The sequence below is a fragment of the Podarcis muralis genome, chromosome 1 (genome assembly GCF_964188315.1).
Source record: "Podarcis muralis chromosome 1, rPodMur119.hap1.1, whole genome shotgun sequence".
Lineage (NCBI taxonomy): Eukaryota > Metazoa > Chordata > Lepidosauria > Squamata > Lacertidae > Podarcis > Podarcis muralis.
In genome coordinates this window covers 45,349,454-45,367,485 of record NC_135655.1, presented here as the reverse complement: position 1 = coordinate 45,367,485, position 18,032 = coordinate 45,349,454, and the positions used below count along the sequence as shown (strand labels likewise).

Sequence of the window (18,032 nt, the reverse complement as noted above, 5' to 3'; positions counted from 1 at the left end):
ATTAAGTGCTGAGCAATGTTTAATATATCACTGTGAATTTGGGGATTCCATTGAAGGAGCTGAGTTAATGTGCCCTAAGTATTAGTATAAGAAAGGAAGCTGCTCTGTTTTAGAATGGCAAATGGTTGGGCTCCCTCCGTCACCTGACTGGTAGTGAGAAGAACAAAGGCAGATTGGTTGTGTGCAAGAGCTGTGCTAGAAGCAGACAGCAGGAAGAAGCCTGAGAGCGGGAGCTATGCCTGATTTCTGCTTGAATCCAATGCTGTGACTTTGGGAGAAGCAAGACTTTCTGGGTTGTTAATGCTGCAAGCCCCTTAATCATAGGCTCAGGTTGTATGTATGTGTAAATAAACCATATATCATAAAGACACCACAGCCCCTCATTTCAAGGAAATCGAATCCTGGGCAAGCACCTGGAACCCCTGGAATCTTGAACTGCTTGGAGACTGGGGTGGCATGCGACAATATTATTACCTAACCACTGCATTCATCTGATGTGGTTCTGATAATCCCATTCAGTAACACTCACACTTGTGCAGATTATTCATTCAAGAAGGGTGAAGGCAGGGAACCATGGTACACAAAAATATTTGCTTTCTTTTTACCTTTTAATTCAATTGAAGAATACTGTTGCACAGGTGTAAAAAATCAAAGCCAGTAAATTACTACAACTTTAAAAAGCATAGAAGTCCATTAACAAATATATATTTGTTGTAACTTTGTCTAGCCATCCCTCTGATCCATTTATTTTCTTCAAGAGTGCACTTCTGCTAGTCAATCAGATGAAGGTCCCGAAGTATTTGAGAATGACAGAGATGTACAGTAATGTCCCTCTGCATCTGGAGACAAAATAAACAGTGTGACGCTTAGGAAATATGAACGGAGCTATAGCAAGATTTCTAGAGACTTAAGGCAGAACACTTGTGCCAGACCTTATTGTTGGCAGTGAAAAAACACCACTGAACACTGCAGACACTTTCTCTAAAACTGCCAAGTCTCCTATACGATGCTAACAGTATATTCCTGATGCTTGGTTTTCTTAGGCTTAATAGTGTTGTTTAGCTGAGCTTATTCAGCTGTACCCGGTGAGGCCAAAACTGGTTTCATACTACAGTTTGTTTTTCATCTTAGGTAGTTCTGTTCAGTTCTCACTATAAAGTCTCTTTGCAAGAAAAAAAGAAACAGGGAAAAATCACTTCACTGCAGGAAAACGATAATATGAATCCACTGTTTTTATTTTATTTATGGGATTTCTACCACTTGATAGTATCTATCAAGAGCCATAAAACCACACAGTGTGATGTAAAACAATAAATCCAGCTTGACAACAGGACCATACTCTAGAAGTCATTTTCTTAATACCCATGACTAATATGAAAAGGGGTTGCATGAAAAGACAGGAAGAACTGAAGTGACAGTTAAGAATTTCTGCAGGAAAGGTAGAAAGGGATTTAGTTAGTTACCGGTAGTTAGTTAAAATATTTTTATCATTTTTAAGCTAGAAAAGACTCCCAGCGTGGTTTACAATAATATGATCCGTTGAAATTTAATAAACAATGTGGGGGATATTGTTTCATTTGTTACTATGTTATGCATTTTTGTGTTTTTATATTGTAAACCACTGTGTGACCCTTGGCTGAAGGGCAGTATAGAAATTTTAATAACAATTCCTTTTTTAGGGGCAGTGATGGATGCTATCCACCCTGATTTTACACTGTTCAGCATGCCTAAACTTATTTTAACCAAACGCCATACCTTCTCTGCATAGGATTGACCGGTAAGCTCCTCCAAGGTCACCTTTGTTTTTGAAATGAGATGCTATGCAGAAAATATCACTCTGACTGCATGTTTGATCATCCAGTAAAGTGTCCAAGGTGAAGAATAAAGTTTCTTTTACCCTGGTTTTTCTATTACCCCAATATCCTGTTTTTCAGGCCAAAACATTTTTTTAAAACTATGTATTTAGTTCTAAAGCTGGCACAGTTGATATTTGAATCAACAATGACAACAATTTCATGGTCTTAAGTAAAGAATGGTTCAGGTTACATCACTATACAAAAAGTAAATCCGTGAAGCCCTGATTCCAACAATACAAATGGGGATATTGTACAGAAATATTTTATTCATATTTATGTGTATGTATTTAAATCTAAAACTGATACTAAGAGTGATAACCAATGTTGGTCATGTTCAGATTAGAGCTACTGAAATAAGCTACAGTTGTACCTCGAAAGTCGAACGGAATCCATTCTGGAAGTGCGTTCAACTTCTAAAAAGTTCGGAAACCAAGTCGCAGCTTCCAATTGGCTGCAGGGAGCTCCTGCAGCCAATTGGAACCCATGTCAGATGTTCAGGTTCCAAAGAACGTTCGCAAACCGGAACACTTGCTTCCGGGTTTGCAGTGTTTGGGAGCCAAAATGTTCAACTTGCAAGGCGTTCAGGATCTAAGGTACGACTATATTTACTTTCAATGGATTTACTCTGAGCTAGACAATTCAGAGCAGCCAGAAGTAAGTATTTGTACTCTTTTCTAATGAAAGTGCATATGAAACAGACCCAAAATCTAGACTGACTCAAATAAATTCTTCTGACCCCATTTGAATGTAGTTCTTCCCTCACTGCTAACAGAAAGTGTAGCATATTAATTGTCTCCCTGCACATTCACTGGCTCTTGTTCATATTGGATCATTCACCTCATAAAAGAAATATCAGTATTGTATATGATTGAACCTATTATGTCTTCCTTCTATTTTCATGGTGGGTTGCAATATGGATCAATTTAGTCCATGTCATTTCTTCCTGGGGAATTAAATATATGAATCCCTGTGGACCCACATGTGTGGGTGAACAACAAAAGAATCAGCTGGGTGCCTAGATTCAAAAAGCACACAGAAAGCCCCAAGAGAGTTTAAAGCACAAAAGTCAAGCAGCAGTGTAGCATTAGGAACATAGGTTGTTAGACTCCTCTTATCTCATTTACAATGCTCCCACTCTTTCTACCTCTTTTGCAAAGAACAGACCACACACTGCTAAGTAAGTTTTAAATGTTTTACTTACAGATTCAAAGGTCTGGTACATGCATTGCTCCATGCAGTTGCAAGGAGGACACAGGCAAAATATTATTGGGTAGAAAATACAGCTAGTAGTTTCAAACACATGCTCTAAGCTTGAGAGCAAGCTTACACACATCCTCCTTTGTTGGTTACATGGTGCAGAGAGAGAGAGAGAGAGAGAGAGAGAGAGAGAGAGAGAGAGGTAGAAAGCCTCACTTCCTCCCTCTCCAGAGAGGTGGAGTGACCTAGCTGAGTCTAGGAACACAGCTCTATTTTCCTAAATCCCTTCATGCAGTAAATAACCCTATGCTTGCCACTAGCTCTATGCTTGCTAGTTATGTTTGACTGCAATTTCCAATAATTCTCTAGTGCCCCATTTGTAAAAGTGTGCGTAGAATTACATGCTTAAGTACCTCTCATCCAGCATCAAAAACTTGGTAATTATGCAAATAGAATTAAACTGAGGGGAAACTCCCACTAGTATGCAGGAAACAGGTAGCCTGGTAAACACTTGCCCTTGCCTTGGTTTTAGTGAACAGAGTGGTAAAACTGACCCAAGTTGCTAGCAACTTCTGCCCTTCTCTCCTTTTAAAAAGGAAAAAATGTGGGCATTGCGCATAAGGTGTGGTAACTTTGCCCATTTATTTTTATTTCTAAAGGGCCACATGAGCACATGCAATAAATACACTATAAAACTTAGGTTGGTTTTTTTAACCCCACCCCCAGCTCCTTAGTGAAGAAATATATTGTACCCATCTAATGCAGAAGTATTACCAGTAATGTAATAGATGTGTGGCAATACCAGCAATGCTGGAAACACCCTGAGAGAGCTGAAACTAGATGCAGAAGAAAGCTCAATGATTCAAAATCCTGCAGAGCTGGTTTGACTAGAGACCATGGTGGAACACATACACCAATTAACAACTGTACTATGATTATTCTGCTTCCAAGTATCTGAAAAGCTATTTTCTGTACATGACTTTTGTACCTTGTTTCCCACAGTAGAAGAGTCAGCTGAGTGGCTGACTAGTAAATGGACTCTGAGCAGGTTTTTTTGTTTTTGTTTTCTTGACGCTGGATTTTTTCCGCTTCTCTGTGGGTGCTTTTGGTTTCTTGGCACATTCTGCCTTCTCAGCATTGCGTATTTTCAGTGCTTCTAAGAAGGCTCTTTGTGTCCATGGGGTTGGAGGGATTCCCAACCAAGGCTGAAATACAAGTAGCAAAATAAGATTTGACTTTGCAAAGCCATATACAGATTCATCTTATCTCTTTCTTTGCAAATAATAATTAAACTAGAGAAAGGCATAACTTGTTTATTTTTAATATTTGCTGTCAATTTTTACATATATTATGTAATGTATAGATATATAATAACATCTAATATTGCTGTTAGAACTCCCAGAAGTGCAAGCTGGATTTCGAAGGGGCAGAGGAACCAGAGACCAAATTGCAAACATGTGCTGGATTATGGAGAAAGCTAGAGAGTTCCAGAAAGACATCTACTTCTGCTTCATTGACTATGCAAAAGCCTTTGACTGTGTCGACCACAGCAAACTATGACAAGTTCTTAAAGAAATGGGAGTTCCTGATCACCTCATCTGTCTCCTGAGAAATCTCTATGTGGGACAAGAAGCTACAGTTAGAACTGGATATGGAACAACTGATTGGTTCAAAATTGGGAAAGGAGTACGGCAAGGCTGTATATTGTCTCCCTGCTTATTTAACTTATATGCAGAATTCATCATGCGAAAGGCTGGGCTGGATGAATCCCAAGCCGGAATTAAGATCGCCGGAAGATCAACAACCTCAGATATGCAAATGACACAACCTTGATGGCAGAAAGTGAGGAGGAATTAAAGAACCTTTTAATGAGGGTGAAAGAGGAGAGCGCAAAATATGGTCTGAAGCTCAACATCAAAAAAACGAAGATCATGGCCACTGGTCCCATCACCTCCTGGCAAATAGAAGGGGAAGAAATGGAGGCAGTGAGAGATTTTACTTTCTTGGGCTCCATGATCACTGCAGATGGGGACAGCAGCCACGAAATTAAAAGACGCCTGCTCCTTGGGAGAAAGGCGATGGCAAACCTAGACAGCATCTTAAAAAGCAGAGACATCACCTTACCAACAAAGGTCCGTATAGTTAAAGCCATGGTTTTCCCAGTAGTGATGTATGGAAGTGAGAGCTGGACCATAAAGAAGGCTGATCGCCAAAGAATTGATGCTTTTGAATTACGGTGCTGGAGGAGACTCTTGAGAGTCCCATGGACTGCAAGAAGATCAAACGCATCCATTCTTCAGGAAATCAGCCCTGAGTGCTCACTGGAAGGACAGATCCTGAAGCTGAGGCTCCAATACTTTGGCCACCTCATGAGAAGAGAAGACTCCCTGGAAAAGACCCTGACGTTGGGAAAGATGGAGGGCACGAGGAGAAGGGGACGACAGAGGACGAGATGGTTGGACGGTGTTCTCGAAGCTACAAACATGAGTCTGACCAAACTGTGGGAGGCAGTGGAAGACAGGAGGGCGTGGCGTGCTCTGGTCCATGGGGTCACGAAGAGTCGGACACGACTAAACGACTAAACAACAACAAATATTGCTGTTTTTAAAATCAGTATCAGTAATATGCACATATTAGCAATGCAATTCACATTACATGAAAAACAAACTTTCGATTGATTTCTCCTAACCCTATAAATGCAAAAGGCTGCACAACATGATACTTGGCATGTCCTACTTGCCCCTAAAGGACCTACTTTAGTAAACATGTTTAGGATTCCAGTAAAAGTCACAAACTGAGCTACTTGCATTGAATAGCTCAAACTGCACAAGTTGGTGATTTAGGCAGGAATCCTGTGCATGCTTACAAACACAGAATTTACTTCGGAATAAGTGCACATAGCTAAAATGTATTTATAGTGGCTTAAATTATTTGTTGGTAAGTGCCTGTCCTTCTGAGGTCTGTGTCTGCAATCTAGGGAAGCCTCAAAAACACCTCATGGGAATTACTTTTTCATATAAGAGTGACTGTTTATTCTGCTATTATCATATAATTAAATAATTTTGCTGTAGATATTTCACTGGATACATTTTAAATAGCATTAGCATTTATTATTTGTTGAGCAGCTGTATTTACTTTTATGTCATTGCCATTATCTATGTTAAATCTGGCTGTATATGATTTGTTAATATGGCAAAACAGCATCTTGAGACACCTATGTGGCTTGAAGCCCAAACTGAACCTCTTTTGACTAATAGGATTTATCTCCAAGTAAATAAATATGGGTTTAGAATTCCGACCTAATGCACTAAACATAGTTACTCAAGAGTAAGGCATGCTGAGGTGAGCTCCAGCCTATGGGTGTTTGCCCGAAAGTAAGTTAGCTTGAATTCAAAATAATTACTCCCAAGCCTCGGCCTGTAAAGCGAGATGAGCGCCGCAACCCGAGAGTCGTCTGCGACTGGACTTAACTGTCAGGGGTCCTTTACCTTTAAATCTGATTTACGATGCAGGAGTAGCAACCTGCTCCACCGTGGTATCTTTGCAAAAAGCTAAGAGTCGCGCACGGCCTAAATTTCAAATCTGGGGTGCGTGTGAGATGATACATTATTAAATCCAGTGGTGTCCTGCTGTTTTATTGCGATTGTATCTTATGTTTTTAATAGATTTTTTAGATTTTTAATTCTATTAATGTTCAATTGTTTTTAACGATTGTTTCCCCCCTATGTTTTTAGGTGTTCTTCTTTTATGGGCGAGTTGCCCTGAGTCCCTGTTAGAGTCAAAGGCAGAGGATAAATATAAGAATAACACGTTTTACACTAGAACATAAAATGGGATCGTTCTATCCCTTCGTATCTCTATGATATCCTAGATACTTGTTAGAGAACAAGGGCCCCACTTCCGTTTTAGACCGGAAAAGCTCACTAGTGCTAGAGCGGCGCTTTCTCTCACCGAGTCTCTCTGACCCGTCGCCTCGCGGGAATCCCGGGGCGGAGCTAGGTACGAAGCGGCACCGGAAGGAGAGGTCGAAAAGTCTCGCTCCTAAGCCGGAAGCCGTCTGCACGTGTTGGCCGGCGCTTCCCCATCCCGGGTCCAGGCATGGAGCTGCTTCACCCGCCACGCGTGTCCGCGCTCTTGGCCTACCGCTCCGCCGTGCAAGTCGGGGACCGGGAGCTGCCGCCGCGCCCGAGGCACGGGGTGTCCGTCTCGCTGAGGCGCCACAAGGCCAAGAAGCGGCCCTCTAAGAGGGCGCTGGCCGCCGAGGACTGCGCGGAGGTACCAGGGGCCGCCAACGGGGAGCCGCCCAGGGATGCTCGCCCCGTCCCGGATGCGGCCGTGAAACTGGCGAAGAGACGGAGAATGAATTCGAACTCCAGGGATGCGGCAGCGGCGGCCTCCAAGCGTGGGCGCGGCCTGGCAAGCGGAGAAAGCCCTGCTCCAGCACCCCATAAGGAAAAGAAGGCGCCTTCCCCCCAGCGTCCTTTTATGGGCTGCCCACTCCAGCGCCTCCTCCAAGAGCTGGGGCAAGTTCAGCATAGCCGGCAGCGAGCCGCCAAACTCTTCGAGTGGCTCATCGCTCCCACTTCGCCTCGTCACTTCTTTGACCGGTACTGGGAGAAGAAACCTCTCTTGCTCCAGAGGCACAATCCAGGTTATTACCAGGGCCTCTTCTCTACAGCAGAGTTTGATGCCATCTTGCGTGACAGCGATGTTCGGTTCGGCGTCAACTTGGACGTGACCAGCTACGAAGATGGGAAGAGGGAGACGCACAATCCGGAGGGCAGGGCACTGCCGGCTGTGGTGTGGGATTTCTACAGGAATGGCTGTTCCCTCAGGATGCTAAACCCCCAGGCTTTTTCTTTCACCCTCTGGCAGTTCCTCTCCATCCTCCAGGAGCAGTTCAACAGCATGGTGGGAGCAAACACTTACTTGACCCCTGCTGGTACACAGGGCTTTGCTCCTCACTATGATGACATTGAAGCCTTTGTGATCCAGCTGGAAGGAAAGAAGCATTGGCGGGTTTACAGCCCGAGGAAAGAGGCGGAGGTGTTGCCTCAGTTTTCGAGTAGCAACTTTAGCCAGGAGGAGATTGGAGAACCCATTCTGGAGACTGTATTAGAAGCTGGAGACCTGCTCTATTTCCCCCGCGGGTTTATCCACCAAGGCGACTGTCTCCCAGATGCACATTCCCTCCATATAACAGTATCCTCGTACCAGCGAAACTCCTGGGGAGACCTGTTAGAAAAGCTCCTTCCTGCAGCACTGCAGATGGCCATTGAAGAGGATGTGGACTATCGCCGTGGGCTACCCACAGACTACCTGGAATACATGGGAGTCCTGAACTCGGATGTTGTTGATCCTCGCCGAGATGCCTTTATGCAAAAGATCAGAACACTAATAACCAAACTAATGGATTTTGCACCAGTTGATGCTGCTGTGGATCAAAAAGCCAAGGCTTTTCTTCACGACTGCCTCCCGCCAGTGCTGACTGAGAGTGAAAAGGCATTGAGTGTGTATGGACATCCAGCACGGTGGGAAAATGGAAATGTCCAAAATCTTGATGTCCAGTTGAAGAAAAAGACACAGGTACGGCTGCTTCAGTATGGAATTGTCAGATTGTGCAACGAAGGAGATGCCACATTGCTGTATTATACTACAGAAAATTCAAGGGTGTACCACAAGGAGGAGCCCAAATATTGTGAAATAGAGCCTGAATATGCAGATGGTATTGAATTTTTGCTTTCTTCCTACCCAAAGTATGTTAGTGTGGAAGACCTTCCTTGTGCTACGCTGGATGACAAAATTGCCTTGGCCGCAGTCTTATTTGAGAAGGGATTGTTGATTACTAAGAACCCTCTGTTGCCTGTATAACATGTTAAATATGTTCAAAATAAATGTGTTAGAAGAATACTCTTCTATTGTACTTACTAGTATATTTAAGATAGCAATCCAAACCTCTGAGAACTTCCTGCTTGGACATTGAAAGCTTTCTGGATAGGAAAAAAAAATACCTGTTAGTCTGACTACAAACAGATTGATGCTATCTGCCTATTAAAATGCAGAATTGTGTACACAGTAAAGTACATCTGGTCCAGAGTCAGTCAACATGACACCCTCCAGATGTTGCTAAGCACCATCTCCCTTCTGCCCCACCCAGCATAGCCAATGCACAGAGATGATGGGTGTTGTACTCTAGTGACATTTGGATGCCATCAAATTGGCTACCCAGAACAACACTGTTAATTTGTAAGCCAGCTCTTTTTTATTTGTAGATCAGATTAAGGGTGATGAAGGCCTTCATTTCAATGAAGTTTGCAGAAGTGCAAATAAGTTTCTTTTCCTTTGGCAAGATAAGATCATCCCATATTTAAGTATAATAAATACAATATTTCTAACGGGGATGTTTAAATTGTGTGTTTGATTAGAAATTAAAATATACAGTGACTGTATCTAATACAACTGGTAGCCATAAATCTGTGTGCACACAGAAATGTGGCTAGGTGACAGTTTAATTACACAACATTTCTATAAATTCATTCATCCTAATCCTGCATATTTTACAGGTGCAGGATCCTAAACTGTTTGAATATGGAACACTTATTTCTGTAAAGCAAAACAAAACCTACCAAGGATAGTGAATGCTTTTTTGTTTTGGTGTAGATAAGCATTTCAACATGACACATAGAAGCTAAGCTGTCAATTAAAAGCAGTGTTTTAACACAATGAGTACATCAACACTGGATTTTTTAAAAAGCTGATCAAAGCAGCCTTAGCAAAATGGACAGATTTCAATTTCTCATACACTTATGTGGACAACTTCATATCTATAGGACCTACTCCTGCAGCTACACTTGACTTTCTGTGAAATGTTGTTATTACCCATCCTTCATCATAAAGCCCTAGAGCAAGTTGCAGGAACAAAAAAAATGTACAATTTAGTAAATTCTTCCCAAAAATGAGGTTTGCATCCAGAGCTGAATTTAAATGCATTGCAGAATACAAGCCTCACCTTTGGCAGGAATCTTTGTATCCATGCCTTGAACTAAAATGAGAATGCTCCTGATCCTTCCTTTGAAGTGGAATTGCCTTACATCATATGTCACATGACCTGACAGCTGTGTGGACTGCCCCTCCCAAAAGTGGTCTCGTGATGGTGAACCAGTACTGGAATCAGCCTGCCAGCCAGATCCAGTTCCCCACCCCTACTTTAAAGTTTGTGCCAAGCACCCTTTCTGAAAAAAGAAAAAAATAAATATGCAAAAGCAAATGAGCATTCTACCAAACTGCTTTCCCCACCACCCTGATTTACCAGTGAAAATATCTTGAACAACATCAAGGAAGATGTCCCTTATTGAACGGTACGCAAAGACGTCTCCCTTCTCTCGATAGATGCGGTGGGCTTCCTGCCACGTGTTCTTTGTTATCTCCTTAATCTTGAGCACTTTCTCAATTACCAAGTCTTTTTGGCTTAATGTGGCAACCTGCGTCAGAAATAGTTATTTTTGTTAAAATTACGTGCTACTTGTCATGTAAAAACTTGTCCAGGTGGTGCACAATGGAAACAAACCAAATCCAATGTACTAAAACCAAAAATACAACGATCAGTAGCCCAAAGATTAAAATTCTGTAGTCTTGGGGGTGTAAGACTAAAGGTGAAACTAATGCACCAGCCCTTGTAGAAGGGTAGATCACTTGTCACTAGGTGCTCCATTCAACAGAACTTAATTCTAGTTGACCAGATCGGAACAATATGCTATTACCTAAATAGGGACAGAGTGGGGCAGATCTGTATTTGGAGAGTAGGACTGCTAAATGTTTTTCACTTTCATAACTGATGTCTGTGTCTGCTTTCCACAATTCCTTCTGGTTTATATATTGACATACATTGCCTCCACTTCTTTTTCAGGGGCTGGTAGGAGCCAGTTGTAATGTGAAAAATTAGTAATGGTATGACTGGGCTTCAGAGAGCCTAGACAGTTGCATTAAGACTGCCCAGAGCCCTGTGTGCCCTAACAAGCCAGAGCTTAACTCTTCAGTAAGATTCCTAGTTTCCTTAACCTCCAGGATGTAAGACTAGACTAACTAACTAACACACTAGCCCTCCTAGAAGGGTAGAGAGACAAAAAGGGGCATTACAGCTAATTGCTCTATAAACTGCTAGATCTAAGTGCAAGAAGCTATGTGGTCCAGTTTTCACAGGACCATGCCACCTCCAGAATGAACATGAAGATTTTATGTGAAAGTAAGGGCACTTCCAGATGACCTATTTATTGAGCATTTGTCCTGCAGCAAGATTCGATGATAATAGCTATTTTAATTAACGTTCATTATGATCTGTGTTTAGGGAGATAAGAGGATGTGTCAAAGCAAGTGGTAACTCACAAGTGCTGTCTCTCAAGTTTAGACTTCCTCCGTTGCTTACTGCAAAAAGTGTGATTTTAGGGGGAGGGGAGCAGGTCCGTCCCCCCCATTCAGCTATAATTGAACATCCTTGGAAAGGGGGAGTATTCATAATATATTTCTGAATTCTTTACTCCTACAAAAAAAAAGAATCTAGTTCTTTCTGCTAATTGCAGTTTTCTCCCACCTTATTCTTGATCATCTGAATCGTTTCGTGTTCCTCTTCCTGTTCAAAATTGAAAATCTTCACAGCACGGCTCACTTCCCTAAATTGGAAACAATGGACGGTGTGTTATTTACATGCTTCAGAGATCTCAGATGAAAGCCTGGCAGAGGAAGGAGTTCTGCCAAATCAGTACACTAGCCATCTTCTATTTTCATTTTTTCATTTCACTTTTAATTTGTATGCTGCCTTTCTATATTACTATTCATAAGGCAGTTTACAGCAACAAAAGATACACCAAAGAACACAGACCTTAATCTGATCCGATACAAAAACATCATAATAAAACATAATAAATACAATACAATAACTTCTCTCAGTCTATATTTCCTATGTGCATACAGCTAGCACCTTATTCTGTGAGATATCTGCAACAGTGTAAGTAGATCCTTCTGCCCCTACAGCAGTGTACAGTGGTACCTTGGGTTACAAACTTAATCTGTTCTGGAGGTCCATTCTTAAACCAAAGCGTTCTTAAACTGAGGTGCGCACTTTCCCTAATGAGGCCTCCCGCCGCCGGTGTTTGGCTTCCGTTCGTCTTCCGGGGCAAAGTCCGCTAACTGGAACACCTACTTCCGGTTTTGTGGAGTTCATTGTCTGAAGCGTTCGTTAACAGGACTGTTCGTAGACTGAGGTACCAGTGTATAGCCAGTGGCGTAGCGTGGGTTGTCAGCACCCGGGGCAAGGCAAGTAATTTGCACCCCCTAACCCGTGGATTTGCGCCCCCTAACCCTAACCCCCAGATGTTGCGCCCGGTGCGGCCGGCCCCCCCTGCACCCCCCCACGCTACGCCACTGTGTATAGCTAGAGAAGGCCTCCCCTACGGGTCCTTTGGGCTTATCTGAAGCTGGTTCATGCTTCCACTTGTCTCCATATGTCTGCTGCACCCTCTGAAATCTTTGTGATGCAATACAAGGGGAAGTGGGTGTAAGAGACACTAAAATCTGTCTTTGCCATGCATACGAGGCAGGTTGGGGAAGAGATGGGTATTGGTACCACAGACCTGGAGTGGCATGCTGGCAAAGGCCACCAACTGTAACCTTACACTGCGTTCTTCTGTACCACCCTGTGATCTGCTTGGTCTGTGCAGCAGTTCATTGGAGAAGGTTATTAGGGTAGGTGGTAAAAATGATAAAAAAACAGATGTAGCTAGCAATTCTGGCTGGTTGAGGCTTGGAAGGAGCACATGACTACGCGGAAGAGGGGAGTGGGGTGAGGAATGGATCAGGTTTAAGTATAGTACTTCTCAGAAGTAATGTTGATGTTTACAGTGAAAGTTTCCATCCCATCTAAGGCACTTGGAGGCCACAACTCCAGTTCTCAAGTTAATCTTGAAAGTAGGCTTTACTGTTTCTTAAAACTATTTGCAAACTTTTGAATAGTCTAGAATATGAATATGTATCCAGTGCTGTCTGTGCACAAGTGAAACAGACTTCTGCAGCAGAACTTCACATCACACTCCTCCCTGAAGCCTTCCACATGCCCTCAAAATCTGCACAAGTCAGTTGGGGGTACATCTGATACAAATTTAGATAGTCATGGGGTGTTTATGAACAAGGTAAAAATCTGCAAGGCCTTGTATCATACCCTGCCAAATATGCCCTCAAAGCTTATTCTGTTTGTGTTACTTAAGAACAGCTAGAGCTTATTCTGGACTGCTAATTCTGAAGCCACTCTAGTGTTAATCTGAGAGGTGCTCATTGGAATACCTGTAAGGAAAGAAACAGAATTACAAGCAAAGGCTAAACATTAACTCATGATGGGGTTGCCAGATCGTACAGGCCCTGACCCCCTAGCTACATGTTTGGTGTGTGAGAGAAGGGGACCAACTTATAAGTGTAGCTCATGTAAGGGGGAAATCCTGACTCACTCAGGCACCACTCTTAAGTGGAGGAGATCTATACACATAACCCGCTGGCCTTACGCTCACCAAATGGGTGGTGGTGGGAGTGCCCAGTGAGAAACAGAACTTAGTTTCCGGACTTCGGCTTTTCTTTTCCCCCTCCCCCAAGCACAAAGTTCATTCCCAGAAGCTGTAAATGTGTTCCACAGGAGCATTATCCTGAAGAAGTACAGTGGTACATCGGGTTAAGTACTTAATTCGTTCCGGAGGTCCGCTCTTAACCTGAAGCACCACTTTACCTAATGGGGGCCTGCTGCTGCTGCCGTGCCGCCGGAGTACGATTTCTGTTCTCAACCTGAAGCAAAGTTCTTAACCTGAAGCACTATTTCTGGGTTAGCGGAGTATGTAACCTGAAGCGTATGTAACCTGAGGTACCACTGTAAAGGTATTGCACATCTGCCAAGAAGAACCCAGGAGAAGGAAGTGGTTTTCTAAATGCGTAAGTTTTTCTCCATTTAGGAAACAAGGGACTTACTCTTTGACCATCTCATTTGGCTCCATAATCATTCTCTCCAGCAAAGTAGCCCGAACTGTTTCATCCTTCATCTTGAGGGTGATGAGACTACGACAGGCTTCCCTTCGCACCCCGGGATCTTCTTCATAATGAAGGGCCCAGAGGAGAAGTTCTTTCAGGTAAGGACTTGCCTCTCCTATCTGACCCAGAGCTGACAGAAAATAAAAGAGTGTTCATTTCAACATTTATGCCAGGAAGATGAGGCAATGTTCCAAGCGCCACCATCACCTAAAGTTCTACATCCTACACTCTGAAACAAAATGTTATCCTTTCTCCCTGAAGTGGAAGGAAGGAATTGCCTTATTGTGGGAATCTCTTTTGTGCTGCAACCTTCCTTGCAGCACAAAATAGATTATACCCAAATCATCTTTTGTAGATGCCGGTATTATTGCTGATCTTACTCATCTTTTTTTGGAAATCAAGCCACTGTTGACTCATTAACTCAATGACAGTCCAGGATTGTGCTCCTGGACATACCGTTTTTGGCAAGGTGTTTAATTAGAAAGCAGGATGCTGACTCTGATGCTGACTCTTTTAATGTGAAATTTCAGCAGCAGGAAAAGACTTTTGAGGCATGTAAAAAGTTCATTGTATCTGCTCACTAAATAAGTATGCTAGCTGTTGCAGTATCAGATAGGATGTTAAATATGGCTAGTTATTTTTGCACGCAAACAGCAGCTGCCTCTGGGGCTGATAATTAAACCTTTCCTCCTTTGCTGCGGTTCTGAGGAAAATCCTTTGCCTGAATGTGTTATTTCAGAGGTGGGAAGCCTTTTTTAAAAAAGCAATCTTCCAGGGGGCACGTACCAGTGTTGGGCAGGCAAAAGTGGGTAGATAAATTAATGTAAATTGCACCTTTATATAGTACACTATTTTCTACAGACACTCTTCACAATCAAGAGTCACTATCAGAGGTCAATAACACTTTACAGCCAAGTGAAAACATTCAAGGGGAGTGGGAAGGAAGGCCAGTGTGGGGACTGGCCTGGGAAGAGACAGTGTGTTTGGGAGAGGTTATGCTCTGGGGAGAGTCCCAAGGATTAGACAGAAAGGCTTGGCAAGCCACATTTGGCTGCTGGGTCCAAGGTTCCCTGTTGCTGCACTATTTGCATTGAGAGGATTTCCTCCCAGTGCAAATACTAGCTTCAGAGGAGGGATTTCCCTCAAGATCACAACAGGGGAAGAAATGGTTACACTCGCCAACCATGACTTGTTGTGATTCTGATCATCGTATCCCTTCCCTTGCAGCTTTGATTTGCAGTTTTTAAAGTGTATATATTCAATGCAAGATTGCAATTAATGGCATATCCAGCTTGGCCCCAAGAGAGTGTACCAAGAAGTCTCTGGTTGAAATCACTTAGCAGTTCTCTCAAGAGGCTTAAGCAAGAGGCTTTGCTCTCAACATCAGACATCTGTAGAATGAGAGATTAAAATATTCACTTATCCTACAGGGCTGTTACAAAGATAACTGGTGACAAACTGGATTTTAGTCCATGGAAGCTGATACCATAATAATGTGATAGTCCATAAAAGGCCACAGAACTCTTTCCTGTTCTTGGTGCAGCAGAGACAGCTACTTCTCTGGAAACAATATGAGACAATATGAAGTGCTAAATGCTTTGAATGCTTTAAATATGCTATGTAAATGCTAACGTAGGATTATTACTAGTCTTGGGGCTGCTTCAGTCCTGATGATTAAAACATCCACAAATGAGGATCAGCATTTTTAGTGGAACTTGAACATCCCCATACTTTTTACAGGTTGGTTCTGCACATGAGAAGGAAATTATAGGGTCCTAGCCTGTACAATACCTTTGATAGCTAGAGTCTTGATTTTCCAGAGAGGGTCAGTCTGCATTATCTTAAAAAGGCACCTGAGCACCTAAGAACAGCAACAAGAAAAAAGGTATTAGTTGACAGAACCTAGTTTGCATATTGTTTTAAACGGGATGGTTCACACCAAATAAATTACAAGACTGCCCCAATAGGGAATTCCAGACTGTAATATAAAGGCAGCAGATAGGCACGATGAGGAACCCACCAAGACAAACATCGCCCATCACTTGTGTATTGTAACATTTTTGCAGGGCAGACAGGTAGCTCATTCAATTCCATTGTCTTGAAAAAGCCTTCTTTTCATTATGTGCAGTATTTTCTTTTCCTGTCCAAGCCTCATAATAATGGAGAGAAACACAATAGCACATTTCTGCTTTCATTCACCCCATCAGAAGGTGAAGTTTTTAATATTTTATATGGAATATTTATAGGGAAGTTTTTAATATTTAATGTTTTATTGTGTTTTTTTATCTGCTGGAGGCCACGGCAACCCAGTTGGATGGGCGATGTACAAATTATAATCATTATTATTATTCATCACATTCCTTTAACTTTCAATGGTGCTTAGAAGGTCTTGGCAAACTGTGCCTATAATATTATTTTTAAAAGTATGGGAATGAATAAATAATAAACACAGCTTATATTATTTTATTATTTTTAAGCACAGAAAATACAGTCTATGGCGGGGTGGGCTTTCAGAGACAGCTAACAGAAAGTCCACAAACCAGATCAAAGCCCCCAAGCAACTGGATTCATTGGCTCTACCAAAAAATACTTTGGAGATGTAGCAAATACGTTTCCCTGGGATGAAATGGGATTGAGCTGGGATACGGAGCCTGTGGCCCTCCAGATGCTCTTGGAGCTCACCCCGTCGCGGGGATTCGAACCGCCAACCTTCTGATATTGGCAAGTCCTAGGCTCTGTGGTTTAACCCACAGCGCCACCCGCGTCCCTGATCCAGCTCAAATTGCATGTAATGAAGTCTACATCAAAAGGAATAAGAACAGTCCAGTTGTATCAAACCAAAGCCCCATCTAGTCCAGCTTCCTGTACTCACAGTGGTCAACCTGATGCCTATGAGAATCTTGCAAGCATTACCTGAATACAACAGCACTCTCCCCGCTTGCAGTTCCCTGCAACTGGCATACAGAGGCACACTGCCTCTGGCACATGTATCACTGCTAGCAGCCACTGATAACCTTGTTTTCTATGAATTTCCCTAATTCTCTTGGAAAAGCATCCAAGTTGTCGGCCACCATCTTATGGGGGTGATTTCGTAGTTTAACTATGTGTTGCGTGAAGAAGGATTTTGTCTGTCCTGAATCTCCCATTAATTCAGATTCTTTGGAGGGACCCAGGTTCTAGTATTATAGCAGAGGCTGATGCAAAGGAGGTATGGAGGGGGTGCTGCCAAGGAGGCAGCAGATCTGGCCTTCAAGGAACAGCACCCCAGCTGTCTCTGCCACTGCAGCAGCATCAGAAGGCGATGCATTGTTTGGAGGCTGAATCTGCTGTTCCTGCAGATCCTGCCACCTGAGGCAGTCACCTCACCTTGCCTCGTGGGTGCACTGGCCCTACATTTTGAACACTCACCATCTCTTCTTTAATCTGAAGTTCTCCAGCTGCCCAGCAGGCTTCTTTTCGAACTGCTACAAAGTCGTCAGTGAAACACTTTAGGAAGCCAGGGAGCAGCCTGGCCGTCATGAGTTTCAGCCACCCAATCAATGAAAGAGCTTCCACCCTCATCCGGACATCTCCTCTTTTTAGCTTCTCCCTGAGGGCACAAGTGTGTTCTTAATGAACAATGGTTGAACTCAGTTATTAAGTCCTGGGCGTAAAGACTTCATTTGAAGTGAAGGGCCATTAATTATAACAAGTGTTAATAGAATCAGCAACAGCATAAACCCCCGTGTTCATGAGCTAGATGTGTTTAGCACAGGCATAGGCAAATTCGGCCCTCCAGATGTTTGGGACTACAACTCCCATGATCCCTAGCTAACAGGACCAGTGGTCAGGGATGATGGGAATTGTAGTCCCAAAACATCTGGAGGGCCGAGTTTGCCTATGCCTGGTTTAGCATAAATAACTGCAACGGTAATCACT

At 42.9% G+C, this 18,032-nt stretch overlaps 2 protein-coding genes across 3 annotated transcripts in view; one reads left to right on the top strand and one right to left on the bottom strand.

The window, feature by feature from the left end:
* Positions 1 to 595: 595 nt before the first annotated feature.
* The window catches only part of HEATR4 (HEAT repeat containing 4), a 41,838-nt gene continuing 24,401 nt past the window's right edge, over positions 596 to 18,032 (bottom strand). For both annotated transcript variants that reach the window (XM_077927362.1, XM_028724346.2), the window contains exons 11-18: positions 17,523 to 17,703; positions 15,906 to 15,975; positions 14,055 to 14,244; positions 11,641 to 11,719; positions 10,363 to 10,534; positions 8,982 to 9,043; positions 4,042 to 4,258; positions 596 to 839 (exon numbers count right to left, since the gene is read on the bottom strand). In XM_077927362.1, the coding sequence (XP_077783488.1) occupies positions 4,064 to 4,258; positions 8,982 to 9,043; positions 10,363 to 10,534; positions 11,641 to 11,719; positions 14,055 to 14,244; positions 15,906 to 15,975; positions 17,523 to 17,703 (949 nt within the window). In that variant the 3' untranslated portion in view covers positions 596 to 839; positions 4,042 to 4,063. The remainder of the gene's footprint in view (positions 840 to 4,041; positions 4,259 to 8,981; positions 9,044 to 10,362; positions 10,535 to 11,640; positions 11,720 to 14,054; positions 14,245 to 15,905; positions 15,976 to 17,522; positions 17,704 to 18,032) is intronic.
* RIOX1 (ribosomal oxygenase 1) lies at positions 7,007 to 8,963 on the top strand. The gene has a single exon (XM_028724360.2). It carries the CDS (start codon positions 7,152 to 7,154, stop codon positions 8,922 to 8,924), a length of 1,773 nt encoding a protein of 590 aa, XP_028580193.2. The 5' UTR covers positions 7,007 to 7,151; the 3' UTR covers positions 8,925 to 8,963.